The sequence below is a fragment of the Lampetra fluviatilis genome, chromosome 1 (assembly GCF_964198595.1).
Source record: "Lampetra fluviatilis chromosome 1, kcLamFluv1.1, whole genome shotgun sequence".
Taxonomy (NCBI): Eukaryota; Metazoa; Chordata; class Hyperoartia; order Petromyzontiformes; family Petromyzontidae; genus Lampetra; species Lampetra fluviatilis.
In genome coordinates this window covers 20,600,087-20,614,608 of record NC_136275.1, presented here as the reverse complement: position 1 = coordinate 20,614,608, position 14,522 = coordinate 20,600,087, and the positions used below count along the sequence as shown (strand labels likewise).

The 14,522-nt window shown below is 48.3% G+C and overlaps 1 protein-coding gene across 1 annotated transcript in view; it reads right to left on the bottom strand.

The window, feature by feature from the left end:
* Nucleotides 1–14,522, bottom strand: part of MYO1D (myosin ID) — a 144,785-nt gene that overhangs the window by 77,012 nt on the left and 53,251 nt on the right. The window contains exons 7-11 of the mRNA XM_078859070.1: nt 13,422–13,541; nt 11,885–12,088; nt 9,226–9,371; nt 3,721–3,835; nt 1,920–2,090 (exon numbers count right to left, since the gene is read on the bottom strand). Coding sequence (XP_078715196.1) covers nt 1,920–2,090; nt 3,721–3,835; nt 9,226–9,371; nt 11,885–12,088; nt 13,422–13,541 — 756 coding nt within the window. The remainder of the gene's footprint in view (nt 1–1,919; nt 2,091–3,720; nt 3,836–9,225; nt 9,372–11,884; nt 12,089–13,421; nt 13,542–14,522) is intronic.

Below are 14,522 nucleotides of genomic sequence, written 5' to 3'. Positions count from 1 at the left end.
AACCCAAGCACGTGCGAGGGGGCAACACTCTATCCCATAGATTTATAATGGGTGGGGTCCACACTTGCTGGACCGCGTTTTCCAGGTGAGCCAGAGTTATGGCACCTCGACGTCCACGGAGAAAGGGAGTTTCATAACTTCTAGATTTGAAGCTTTCGTGACTGCAAGGATTCATATTCTTAGGTTTTTCTGGTAAAGTCACGTAGGTAAAAAATTAAAATTAATAAATAAGTTTCATAACTATTTGTGTGAACCACCAACCCTCGCACCCCACCAGTGCTGGATTTTACAGGCGTGCAAAGCCACCACTGCCCCATGACATTGTCCCTGTTTCACAAACCGCAAAGGTGGCATTACTCTTCACGGGCCATGTGCAGGTTGGGGGTAATTTGGAATGCATCAAATAATTTTGGACAATGATTGATGAGTACCGACCAACCTCTAGCGTGCGTGAAGGTGAGTGCCAAAGCTGAGCGTCATTTTGCAGTGGGAGTCCTGGCCTTGGATCAACTTTTACGATCTCGCGAATCTCTCGCCGACTTGGTTTACTGTTGCAGCCGTCGTGTGCGGCGCGAGAATCGATTTTGACGTTAAGCCGGCGAATGTGCCGAACTTAATAGGCACATTTTTTTTACATCGGCCGGCCATTGCTGGGGGGAGATTGTACTATTAACAAGATCAGTAGAAACACAAAGGGGACATAAGGCAGAGCGAATGTGAGTTGCTTAGCTTAAACCACGTGAGAACTCACCGAGACGAAGAAGCCTCCTCCTCAAGGGAGACGTGGGTCACGGAAATAGGAGAGTATTTACTGCCAATGTCATCGCGAGTCAAGTAAGGGTATATAGGGTCGAAATAATACGACGAATAATAATAATGCCATTTAATACCCAGCAAGCCACACTGAGTCTCTCTCAATACTATTATTCAGGAAGGTCCTACAGTGGGATGTGCAACAAATCCCGTTAATAAGCGTTTTCCATGTAGGAGGAAACCAGAGTACCCGGAGAAGACTTACAGAAGATAACCCTCAAACTCGGTCCAGATTCAATCAAGACAGACCCAAGCAATTCATGTAGTGTTTGTATGTATGTACGTTGAAATTCTTTCATGACGTACGTAGCCAACCGAGCTGATCGTATTTGCCGACGGGCTCAAATGCCGTGCTGCCATCTCCGAGCCACCGTGCAGCGGCCACGTGGCTTCTACACCTGGCAAATCCCTGATCAAAGTACTCAGGGTTATACACTTCGTGGTGACGCTTTAGTCAATGTCAAGGAGCATAAACCATCAAGCGAACTCCGGTCATCCTCGCAGCGGATTTTGGCTAGCCATTGAACAAAGACGGTCACCGCATCGCGCGCTCTCAGATGCGCTCCTGTGGCGGTCTGGAAGGCTCTTTCCTTCCGATATTGGTAAGCCGCTGGAGTTGTACATTTTTATATCAAAACTGAAAACTCATTTCTTTAGAACTGCTTTTTGTGTCTAGTTTGTTTTCCTTCACCCGCACCTCCGATTAGCACGGTTCGCTACGTACGGTGCGACAGATGTTCAACGTGCATGCGTGCAATACATACACATTTTGACGTGCGCATCCCTTTCTGTATTTGACAGCGGAAGGCAGCCAGTCGTATGAAGACATCTCAAGGAGGCTCGGGCAGTCTCCGGATCTCTTTAGCAATCGTCAATTGGCCAATCATCCCCCCCCCCCCGCCCCCCCCCCCCCCGTATAGGGCGACCTGAATATAAAAAAACAGCCCTGCTGAGACTCGGTGAGATCTTCCCGGGCGAGGAAAGTGCAAAATTACAATTATCATTACTCTGTTCTGTCCTCTCCCAATGGGAATGGAAAGGAGTGCACGTGGGTGGGGGTAAGTGGGTGGGGGGAAGTGGGTGGGGGGGAGGGGCGAGAGCCCCACCTTGCGACTAGTGTAGTGGTCGTGGCGGCCCAGCTTGGTGTCCATGGTGTCCAGGAACATGGTGTCTGTGACGCGTCCCACGTTCATGCAGGCCTCGTCCAGGATGGAGATGATGCCCTTGTGCTGCTGCTCCACCAGGTCACAGATCACCTTGTTGTTAAAGTAGTCGATCTGCTCGGCGAGACGGCGACCCACGGGGGCCCCCCCAGCCCACCCCCCAGGGAGCGAAAGGTCAGAGGGCGCTGCAGTTTTGTTACGCAACGGTAGCGGCGGCGGCGATGGCAACACGATGCGCTGGCTCCATCTGATGGTCAAGAGTAATAAGGGAGTGGCAGCCAAGGGAATGGAACCCGTCCGGGGAGGAAGTCCACCGAGGCGATTGAGCAGTGACATTGGTTTGTGTGCTGGTACTGAGCGGATCATTGTTATTGCACCGCGTCATCTTGCGACGCGGCGGCGGAGAGTATGGAGTGACCTTCATCCAGCAGTGGATTGACCATGACCGACGATGAAGATTTTTTTTTTTTTTGACGCCAAGAAAACCAAACGCATAGGTCGAGGGTCAGCACCCTGAGCCCACAAGTTTCATTTTAATGTTGTATTTTGATTCATTAAGCTGAGTTTAATTCGAAAATCCTGATTGAGGATGACGTGCACTTGCAAACACCAGGGCAACGTAGATAAATGATCGGGCCTTCCGTGAAAATACAAGTGGCAGGTAGAAAAAAAAACACAAGAAATGTGCTCATCGACAATAAAAGTTTCCGAAAAAATCTTCAGTGGGACCAATTTGGCTTTCTCTCGGCTCCCTTTGCCACACATCACACTCAATGCCTCGCTTGTTGAGATTTACAGCGGGGTTTTTTTACACTCTTGAAAATCCCTCAAGTCCTTAACAATGCAAGCTTCAGGTGTATTTGACGTCTGTGGCCGACGGTGTAGCTGATGTAAGTGGTATTTCTACAAAGCTTGATTGACTCTTTGCAAGTAATGTCACTTGCAAGTAAGGTGAAGGAATACTTAGAACCCAATATATTGGAGGATTTGTCATTCACATCTCACAAAAAAACGTAGGTGGAGAACCAATTAGTTTTGCTTTAGTGGGTACGTGAGTGGGAGCGTGCATTTTGTGCACGTGTGTGTGTGGGGGAGTGCTCATGATGTGGGTGTGTGACTGTGTGAGTATGTGTTTTTATGTGTATTAAATTAATTTAAACTATTTACATTTTACCAGCAGCTATATTTTTTTTTCAAAAACGACCTGGCCACAAATGATAGCTCAACACAGTGGCTTATCATGTAAAATGTATTGCAGCCAAATACTCTAAACGCATGTCTCTAAATGTGGAGGGGAAAATCGGAGGACCCGGAGAAAAATACACGCAACCACAGGGCAGGGGATAACATGTAGACTCCAAATATACAAGCATCGAACCCACAACCCACACCCTCCTGTATACCAGGCGAGATAGTTAACATCTCACCACCGCAGTGCATCATGTGACTCTGTGGGGAGCGGTAGTGCAATGGTTAGCACGCTGTGCTTCCATCCTGGTTACCCGAAAAAAATTCCTGCTCACGGCCAACACCAGTGACGATTATCTGAATCAGTCCTGGGCCTCCCGTAGGTCGACTAAGTACCTGGTGTGATGTGTAAACATCGACACTGGGGAGACACCCACCCCCTCGTGAGCCGTGCTGGCTTTCAAAGGTGCTCACTAACAGCACTTGCCCCAACAGTCTGTTAAGGCTATTCGGGGGATCCTTGTCTTTGTGTGCGCACACGTGTGTGCGGACTCACGTCGTGCCAGGTGATGCCCTCGTTGCGGTACTCCTCCTGCTCCTGCTTCAGCACCAGCTCGATGAACAGCTGCTGCAGCTTCTCGTTGCAGTAGTTGATGCAGAACTGCTCAAAGCTACGAGGGGGGTGAGGGGGAAGGGGATGTGAGACATGGCCACAAAAGCGGGGCGCTTTTAGAGAACGGAGCCATCGCTAGCCGACGCGCAAAAGCCGTGACGACGCGGCTTAACGGTCAACAATCCCCCTCCACGTCCCCCTGCGGTGACTCCCAAGGTGCCACCACAGCCCAACGGCGAGCACGCTGAGCCGTACCCCCGGCGGGGCAGTTGCAATGATGGGGCAGGTTCTTTAAATACCACCCTCGTCTGGCCAACTTGCGATATTAGGAAGCCATTGGAGCGATGCACTTTTAAATAATGTAGATTGAAAACTCGTTTCTTTAGAAGTGCGTTTTGTGTGTTTGGTTTGTTGTCCTTGGCCTCCGACAGCTTTGAGTAGCACGGTTGGCTCGTAACGATGTGAAAGAAGTTCAACATATATACATAGAGCTAGCAGTAGTTAGATGATACTTTGCTGAACTTGTCAACGAGCATAAACCATCATGCAAACTCCGGTCATCAATTTCAAGTTTCATTTATTAGGTATAGCCCTGTGAGCCATGCGGCTCTTGAGTCGGGTGCAACCGCAACAAACAACATATGAACAGAGAACATCTTAAAGCGACGACGTGCAACAGAAACATCCTGGATAAACCAGCAAATCTTCCAGCAAAAAAAACCGTATTACAACGCTGTGTGCAAATATCGCAGCGGCTTCTGGCGAACCATCGAACAAAGACGGTACTGCATTGTACGCTTTCAAATGCGTTTCTGCGGCCGTCTGGAACGCTCTTCCTTCCGATATTAGGAGGCCGCTGGAGCTATGCACTTTTAAATCGAGAATGAAAACTAATTTCTTTAAAACTGCATTTTGAGTCTAGTTTGTTGTCCTTTCCCCGCACCTCGGATTACCACGGTTGGCTACGTAACGGTGCGAGAGAAGTTCAACATACATACGTACGTACACCGAGCATTATAAGTGGATACACCGCAGTTAGTGAATCGGCAGATCAATGTTAAAGTGCAATTTTACTGAGGGACAGTGTTGTGTTGTCTTGGTGTGGTCTGGGGCTGTTCTTGCTGTTGTTTTGCTGCCTTCCCCAATCTTGGCAATTAGTGTACTTATGCTTTCCTTTCCTACACTTTGCACTCCGATCGTCGTTTTCTGTACTTTTTGTCGTTATAACTGTCTGACGCCCCCCACCCACCCACCCCCTCCTGGATGTATGTAAAAAAGAGCTTCACAGCTCGTCGGATTTCTCCAGGATAAATAAAGATGGAATTACGTGGTGGGGTAAAGTGCGGGGACTCTCACCTCTTCTAAGACGTCTGGCCAAAAACACTTTCTAGAGGGGCCCTCTCAAGAGCTCTTTATAGTGGGGTGTCTTCTGTCAGCGGTGGTGCGAGCCAGCGATTGCAAAGCTGCACCACTCTCAGCACATTTTGCCGACTCAGTGGCCATGTTTCATCATTGGGGGTGCCGCGGTGGCGAGATGTTAAATCTATTGCCTGGTACGCAGGAGGTCGTGGGTTCGATCTCGACCCTATCACCTGTGTATTTGGACTTTTCGTGTTCTCCCAGTGGTTGTGTGGATTTTTCTCCGGGTCCTTTGTTTTTCCCATCAACATTTTGAAACATAACGTATTAAGAGTATTTGACCGCTATAAATTTACACATGATAAGCCACTTCGTTGAGCTACAATTTATCAGCTACATAGCTGAGTGGGTCTTACTAGGTAAAAATAAAAATTGTTTAATAGTTTTCGAACGTGCGATCTGCAAACCTGTGCCAGTATATAATATTTCAGCATATTTATTTTAGTTTAAACACTGGTTGCAACAGGCAAGGAATGGATTTTGTTTTCGTAAATGAACAGCTACTGTAGCTCTAAAAAGCCAAGGGTTTAAAGCACCCAGTGTCAAGGCCGGTTTATACAAAGGGTTAACGGTTCAAGTCACACGGCCGCCCGGTTCTGCAGCAGGAATTGACAGTTAAAATACTTTACAAGGTGAAATTCTATAACAGGCACAAATGTGCTCGGCATGCCGCCACATACACACGCTAAATATATAATTCTATCCACCACTGTTCCATGGGATCTCCTTGAAATGGCAAAAAAAACCTCAGCTTCATGTACAGACTTACAACAGACTGGCTCCCTTGAAGGATAAACCCGATGTCATGAGGTAGAGCGAGCGAGCGAGTGGCCAGTCGGTTACAGCTTGCTGCGCAGGAGAGAAGGATAATTGTCGAAACGGCCTGCAGGCTCCCGTTCATAATCATCGGCGGGTGGAGATCAGGCCCTCATATACAGTAGTAGGGCAACAGCGTTATTCTGGGCAGAGGTACCTGTAAATTTAGGCAAGTACCTGTAAATTGAGGCCAGAAACTCGGCCACGTTTATTATTAGAAGGTGGTGGCGGTAGGGGGGGGGCAACGCACCTCTGGCTAGCCACGCTGCCCAGGGCCGCAGCCCTGGGGAACAGGCCTACATTTGTGTTGGGTGGAAAATTGCGACGGGGGTGGTGAGAGGGCGGAAATGTAACAAGGTCCATTAATTTTTCCCTCGTGGGTATCCGGCAAAATGTGCAGTGCAAGCTGGCAGATCAGAGCACCTGGTTTACACAACAAAGGCTCATTCCTAACAGCGTGCTTCAGCCGCACCGAACCTCACAAAAATAATATTCAGGGCCCACCTTGACTCCTCCCACCCTCAACCAGTATATATAAGGACTGTTTTCTTGGAATTTCTCTCACTTGATACAGCTATCGTGCTGTGACGGTTCCACCTGAAGACGGAAGCTTGTGTTGCCTCCGAAACGTCGTGATTTTTATTTTATTTTTATTTTACTTTTTATTAATTTTAATTTTTTATCTACGTGACTTTACCGAAAAAACCTAAGAATATGCCCCCCCACCTTGCCCTCCCGCAGTCACGCGGGCAGTGCACGAGGTGTCTGTAGGTGTCGCTACTGAGCCATTTTGTAGGTCTATAGAGCATGCGTGACAATGGGCCCGAACAATCACAGTTCATAATAAAGTATTCTTGGTTCTTTCGGTAAAGTCACGTAGATAGCAAATGAAAATAAAATAAAATTAAAATTATAAATAAATGTAAAAAATAATAAAAGCAAAAAAAACCACGACGGTCTTCATCAGGCCTGATGAAGACTGCTTGTGTTGTGATCGAAACGTCGTGGGTTTTTTGCTTTTAATATTTATTTATTATTTCATATAAGTTTTTTTCTATCTCCGTGACTTTACCTAAAGAACCAGGAATATGAATTCCTGCAGTCACGAAAGCTTTAAGTCAAAATTCATAATAAAGGTTTTTGGGTCAGATCGCATTCGTATAAATGTGTCGTAACCCTCCACCACCTGACACAGCCAATTAGTGAGGGATTTGTCACGTAACCAAAACGCCAATTAGTTACTACTTCAGCCCACCGGTGTGTTGGAGAGTAAATCCACAACATTTACAGTTCGTCTTCCCCCATTATCATTGATCATCTTGATGACGATGATCATGATGATCATCATGATGACGATGACGATTGAGGGTTATTGCCAAATTGAGAAGCACTCCGTCTAGATAATTACGCTGAAATGTCAGTTCACGCTTTTGTTTGTTTCTCAGATGAATCGAAAACTTTATCTGTTGGCCTTCGTGATTTGTGAATCGGTTAAAAATGTTGTCGCCAGGGTGCTCGTTCGCGTGCGTCGTTCACAACACTTGACCCCCCGGCTCTTAAAATCACTGCACTGGCTTCCCATTAGATCCAGCATCGGTTTTAAAATGTCTGCTTATCTTACATATGAGGCCCTCGTTCGTGATCTTTCTTGGGCCTTCATATTTACAGGAAGTGTCGACAACTTATGCCCCAAGTCACACCTTGAGATCAGCGATCGCTCAACTGTTGGTAGTTCTCAGAAGTCGTTCTCCAGTCAGGAGTTTTGACGGCCATTTGTTTCAGGAATTCTGGCAAAATTGTAATGTTTTTTATTCTAATAAAAAAGCATATTGTTTGAGTGAGTGTATTGCTGTGCTCGATTGATTGGGCAATGCATGTTAAACCAGATTTTATTGTACCAGTATAAAATACAATAATGACAGTTGGCAAATAATTTTTTGACGTTTTACATCTATTGTGGAATCCATTTAGAACATAATAAAAAGTGGATATTGAAAAATAACAAGTCCAATTAGCAAAAACGATTGATAATATACATCAAAGACATTTGGGAAATTGCTAAGCATCATTTTACAATACCAGACATGTTTGGACTTAGCCCTAACTAGATTGTCAGTTAATAATAGGGTTTTCCCCCTTTTTTTTCTGGCAACAAAACTGAAACCTTTTTACAAGGATTCATGTCTGCATTAACCACAATACTTGCAGTCGAAATGCAAACAAAAACACACTATGATAATATATGCATTGTCCTTGAAACTGATTGGTCTACACCAAGGGACGGGTATAATGACAATTATACCAGGTGCAGAATCGCACCTGTCACGATTTGATATTTGAGTTGTGACAATTAAGAGTTTGCGATTCCACTCAGGAATCAAATAGTTTACTGGCAACGTGATACAGAGCAGTGCCTCAAGCGGACTAACCAACTACGTTTCATACAGCACGCACCGTGTATGAATTGCAATATTTTTTTGGGTCAATCCACGACTGGATGAGGGCCTCCCCTATGCCGTCTAGGTCAATCAAGTTATTTGACCGTACTTCACAGCGCTGGTCAGTTTCCTGAAAGGCGGTCGGCAAAGATGTGGCACCATCGAAAGTACAGGACAACAACTAGATTTTTCTGCACTGCCTGCACGTCTGCTGTCCACCATGCAGCCCTTCGCGACTGGTCGTGCAAGAAGACTTCCCAAGCGCTATCCAGGCTCAACCCTGCTTAGCTTATGAGATCTGGTGAGATCGGGTGCCTTCTGGGCGATTTGGTCACAGGTACATATTTTTCTTATTTTTTCTGTACAGAGTGCCTTTGATCAAGGCGTTGAACATAATAATAAAAAAACGGTGGATATAAAAATAATAATGATTTAGATGGCTGGGGCATGGAGTGGTGAGTAGGGCTTAGGAAAGGATAGGGGAGGGGAGGGGAAAAGTGGAGGGGCGGGGGGTGGGAAAGAGGAAGAGAATGGACAACGGAGAAGAGGTGAGGCTTTAAAAATGAACCAATCAGTTCCTGCATGTCAAGCGAGCGAAACAACCCATCTTTAATGGACACAATCGTTACACCTGCAATTGGCGACCACGGTTCTTGGCCACTCGTTTGCTCATTTGGGAATGGGGGGGGATTAATCAACGCTGTCTCTGTCACCCCCCCCCTCCCCAATGATGGGACAGCCTGACGAACGAGATGACTCCAACAAGAGCGGGCACCTGTTGTTGTCGAAGATCTCGAAGCCGTAGATGTCGAGCACGCCGATGACGGTGTTCTTGCCGTGCACGCGGGGGTCGTAGTCCTTCACCTCGATGACCGAGTTGATTTTGCTCACGATCCAGCAGAAGAGACGCTCGTAGATTGCCTGCACGGACGCACGCATGCACCACGCACCACGCGCGCACGATGGCGCTCGTCAAACTCGGGGCCGGCTCGTCACAACTCCAACACACGATCGAGGCTTATCAATCACGCACAGCTGATAACTGCCAAGCAATGCCTGATAAGATTAGCAAACGGGTGTCCTTACAGCTTATATATATAAAATACTCAAACACAATGGGCATGATTCATATCCTGCAGAGAGGGGAGTTTATGGCCATGTTTGGTGCACACTTGTGGCTAATGGCCGTTTGTGCCGGTAGTTTTCACTCAAGAGGCATTCTAGATAGACATCTGCGTTGGAATTTCTGACCAGTGTGGGTACCCGTGCCAGTGAATACGTTGCCCTCAATATTTGTTCCAATATTTTTAAACACTGGTTCTCCCGTATGTACAATTGGACCACAATTGTGCGTATTAGTCTACATCCCTTGATTTTCAGATGGCGTACTTTCCAACGCGCCATCGAGAGTAACGCGGCACCGAACTCGAGCGAGCGTCCGCTTGCGGGAACAAACATCAGCTCTCCCTGAGGAGATCCATGCTCGTTTATACCAGAAGGGCCACTCCGCTGTGTATAGCCAGAGCGATTTCTGGGCCTGCCAAAGGCCAGGCTGGACTTCCGGCGGGCTGCCTGCTCGTGTGGATATTCCTGCGAGGGGTCGGGTACCCGCACGGCGAGTTGGAATCACGCCGTGTTGACAGCTTGCTGTTCGCGTCACGTTCACCGCGCCACATCTGATCCTCACCCCAACGGGAATCTGTAACAAGCTACTCGGTTCCAACTCGTTTCACGGGTAAGCCGTGGGTGACCCGAGGTTACCCTTGGGTGACCCACGGGTGAACCGTGAGTTACCCACGGACACCCGACCCAATGCAGGACTCTCCTCGCATATGCAAATTCCCCACGCATGGGGCTCAGTCAGCCGCGGTGCACGTACGCAGGAAACTGTGCAGCGGTTACGATGGGTTGGTTTTATTTTGATTATGTTCCATCATACATAGATAGCCAACTATAGCTACTGACATGCGCTTCCTATTATCCGCGGGGTCCCCCACCGTTTGATCATGGCGGCTGACGGAGGGTCAGCGTTTGCCAAGTGTACGCTCTGTACAAACAGAAAGCAAAATGCTGACCGGTCGCAAGCGGAATTTGCCCCGAGGTAATAGCAATGCCGGCACAAGCTAGGCAGGGGGGGGGGGTGTGCACTCGCGAGGGGATGCATGTGATTGGCTACCGAATAAATTGGCGCTGCGGTAGCTAGGAGATGTTATCTGGCTTGCTTGGTATGCAGGAGGCCGTGGGTTCGATCCTGACCCTGACACCTGTATATTTGGAGTTTGCGTGTCTCTTTCCCCGTGGTGGAGTGAATTTTTCTCCGGATCCTCCGGTTTTTCCTCCACATTTAGAATCAACGTCACGCGTTTCGACTATTTCGCTGCTATCTCATTTGTGATGGCCAGGTCGCTTCTGAAAAAGAGCGGTACAGCTCAGTGGGACTTACCTGGTAAAATAAAAAAATGTTCATAGTTTAGTTTTAAATGTGCAGCAATGGATATTTGTGTCAACGGCTGCTGCCAAGCGCACACAAAAAAGTAGTCTTCAGCGTCGTTGAGTACCTACAGCTGGGACACCACGCACTGGGACACCGGATGGTGGGACACTGGAGCTGGGACACCACGTGTTGGGGTGGGACACCACGTGTTAGGGTGGGACACCATGTGTTGGGGTGGGACACCACGTGTTGGGGTGGGACACCATGTGTTGGGGTGGGACACCGCGTGTTGTTGTGAGACGTCCTGGCACAAGGGTGAATCACACCCAGCGGGCGTAAGACGAAGAGAGGAGGGCACACTTTAATTGCATTCAATAAAAGATGATCACAGCAGGCTGATACATTAACAGATTAAGCCAGCCACAGGATTCCAAGTGTGCTCCATTTTCTACTGCAATAACCCTTCCGTGGACAAAGCAGTGGTGGTTGTGCTGGTGCTGGCAGCGGTGGTGCTGGGTGGTGGTGGTGGTGGTGGTGATGCCGACAGTGGTGGTGGTGGTGGAGTTGATAGTGGTGGTGGTGGTGATGCCGACAGTGGTGGTGGTGGTGGTGTTGATAGTGGTGGTGGTGGTGATGCTGACAGTGGTGGTGCTGACAGTCGTGGTAGTGATGCTGACAGTGGTGGTGGTGGTGGTGCTGGCAGTAGTGGTGGTGGTGCTGACAGTGGCAATGGTGGTGGCGGTGCTGACAGTTGTGGTGGTGGTGTTGACAGTGGTGGTGCTGGCAGTAGTGGTGGTGGTGTCGATAATGGTGGTGGTGTTGACAGTTGTGGTGGTGGTGGTATTGACAGTGGTGGCGGTGTTCACAGTGGTGGTGGTGTTCACAGTGGTGGTGGTGTTCACAGTGGTGGTGGTGATGTTGACAGTGGTGATAGTGGTGCTGGTGGTGCTGATGCTGGTGGTGCTGACAGCGGTGGTGGGGATGTCAGCGCCAGGGCTACCTTGGCGAGGGCGTCTCGCCCGTAGCCGGCCTCCTGCACGGAGTGCCCCTTGTCGATGACTTCCCTGTTGGTGGAGACGGTGCGGTACAGAAGCGCCTTCTCCACCGCCTCGGCGCTGGTCGACAGCAGCTCGCCGAGCACCGCCACGATCCGGTCGTCCGTGATCACCACCGCCTCCTCCTCGAACCCAAACTTGATGTCTCCCTGCGGTGTGTGGGGGGTGTGGGGGGTAACCGAAACGTCGAGGCGACCGTGTGGCTGTGAGGTCAGAGTGTTCACGTGTGATTAACCAGAGTTGCAAGGCTTGCTAGTTGATAGTCTCACGGCTCCACACGTAATTCATCGCTTTAGAACTTGCTTTTCTACGCGATTTGGATAAAATCCAGCTAGATCAGAGGTCACGTAAAAGGATCGTGATATCCGCTTCAGGGGTCACAGGAACCCATTCCGCACAATGTATATACGAATCTCACGCAAATTTCGATGTAAAGCTTTCGTGACTGTAGGGATTCATCTTCTTGGTTATTTCGGTAAAGTCACGTAGAATGGAAATAATAAAATAATACAAATAAAACATAATAAAATAGGTCTGTCTTATCGACAGACCTGTTCTTCACCTGATGACGGCTGCTTGCGTTGTGGCCGAAACGTCGTGAGAATTATTTTATAATGTTTAATTTTGATTATTTTATTATTTCCATTCTACGTGACTTTACCGAAAGAACCAAGAAGATGAATCTCACGCAGTTATCACAAGCACAATACGATGCATGCATTGTGAGCGTGCAAATTCATTTGAATGCACGCGTGAACACATCGCTGCGTGGATACTCGTGACGTTCGAGAACCTGGCTTCATAGCACGAGCCCACTCAAATTCAAAGCCAGCGTGTCAGCGGTCGACACTAGCATAGCCACCGGAATACACCAGCCCCTTTTCTTTCTTTTATGAGTGCATAATGCATCCAGTTCCATCAACTCTGTATTTTGTGAAAGTGGTCAGCCTGTCCAACGACTATTTAAACTATTATATATATCAGTGAAAGCCCACCGAGCTATTAGGGCTTATTCAGAGGCAACCTGGCCACACATGATAGCCCATCGAAGTGGCTTATATCATCCATCGCACGTGGGCATTCATAGTAGCAGCCGCGTAATGTAAATGTAGAGGGCAATACTGGAGGACCCCGGAGAAAAAACCCACGTGCTCACAGGGAGCGAGAGAACACGCGGACTCCAAATATACAACAGGCACCGTCGGGGACCGGGATCGAACCCATGGCCTCCTGCATAGCAGGTGAGGGGCTCCTTGCCACCTCAGCAAGCGAGGTACCCGCAGGGCATCATTTCACCCGGGTCTGTCACCCGGACTAATTTTCCACACCCGGCACAGCACATCCTGTACGCCTCTCACTACTGTGGCTGTGGCCACTACCAATCGCTTACCGCCTCCTCCAGTCGACACCAGCGACTCGGTATACACTGACGAGTGAGGAAATTGAAACCCTGGGAGGCGCTGCCGGGCGGCCTTCTCTCACCAGATGCAGGATGCAGGCGAGGATGCGGTAAACGGTCTGCACCTCGTCCGCCTGGAACCCGATCACCTTCATCGCTTCCGCCACGTTCTTAAACTCCCCGCTGTCATTTATTCCGGGCTCCTGTCGAAGGAAGCGAGACACCGACGCAACGTTCACCGACTAGCGCAGTAATTTTCCACCCAGGTATTTCACGGTAATCAACTATGCGTCCCGTGCTCAAATTACGCACACGTATAAAAACAAATTATTGTGAAAATCTTTCTGCCAGGCTGTAAAATATCAGGTGCAGTGTACAGCATCGGAGATGAGGTTGTATGTACATGCATTTTAAATCCGTATTGGGTAATTGTTTTGCATTGTTAATCATCTGAAATGCAAGACATTTTAAATATGTGTACACAGCACACATACAATCAAGCCCTTGGGGATGCGCCAATCCCTAGCAAATGCGCCAAATCTCATCAGGGGGTTGAGCTGGATAGTGCTTGGATAGGAGACCACCGTGCATTTGATTTTAACTTTTTTTATTTTACCAGGTAGGGCCCACTGAGCTCCATAGTTCGTTTTTAGAAGCGACCTGGCCACAAAGGATAGCTCAACAGAGTGGCTTATCGCGTGGAAATGTAGCAGTGAATTATAATAAGTAAATGTAGTAACTGCCGCCGTCTCTTTGGGCCAGGAAGCCACTCATAATAATTATGAGTGCGTAGTTTTTTATGGTCTCATTCATGCAAATTACATCTCACAATCACTGCGGTACCGCAGAGAAGATTGGAAAGCAGCCAGGCGGTAAGCCGGCACAAACAATTGCCAAAGCTCTGCAGTCCTCTATATATATGAAGATGTTTGCAGCAAATAATTTCCTACATTTATACAAACAGAGAAAACCAATACGTGTGAGGAGGCAACGCTCTATCCCATACAGATATTAATCCACACTTTCTCCTGAGAAGCCAGTGTATGGCACCTCCTGAACGCCTACAGGAAATGAGCTTTGTAACATTAAGTGCGGTGATTCAGCAAACCTCGTACGCCTCGACAGCACTGGATTACAGGCCACGTACGCAACCAATGCTGCCACCGCTGCCACCACCACCCTTG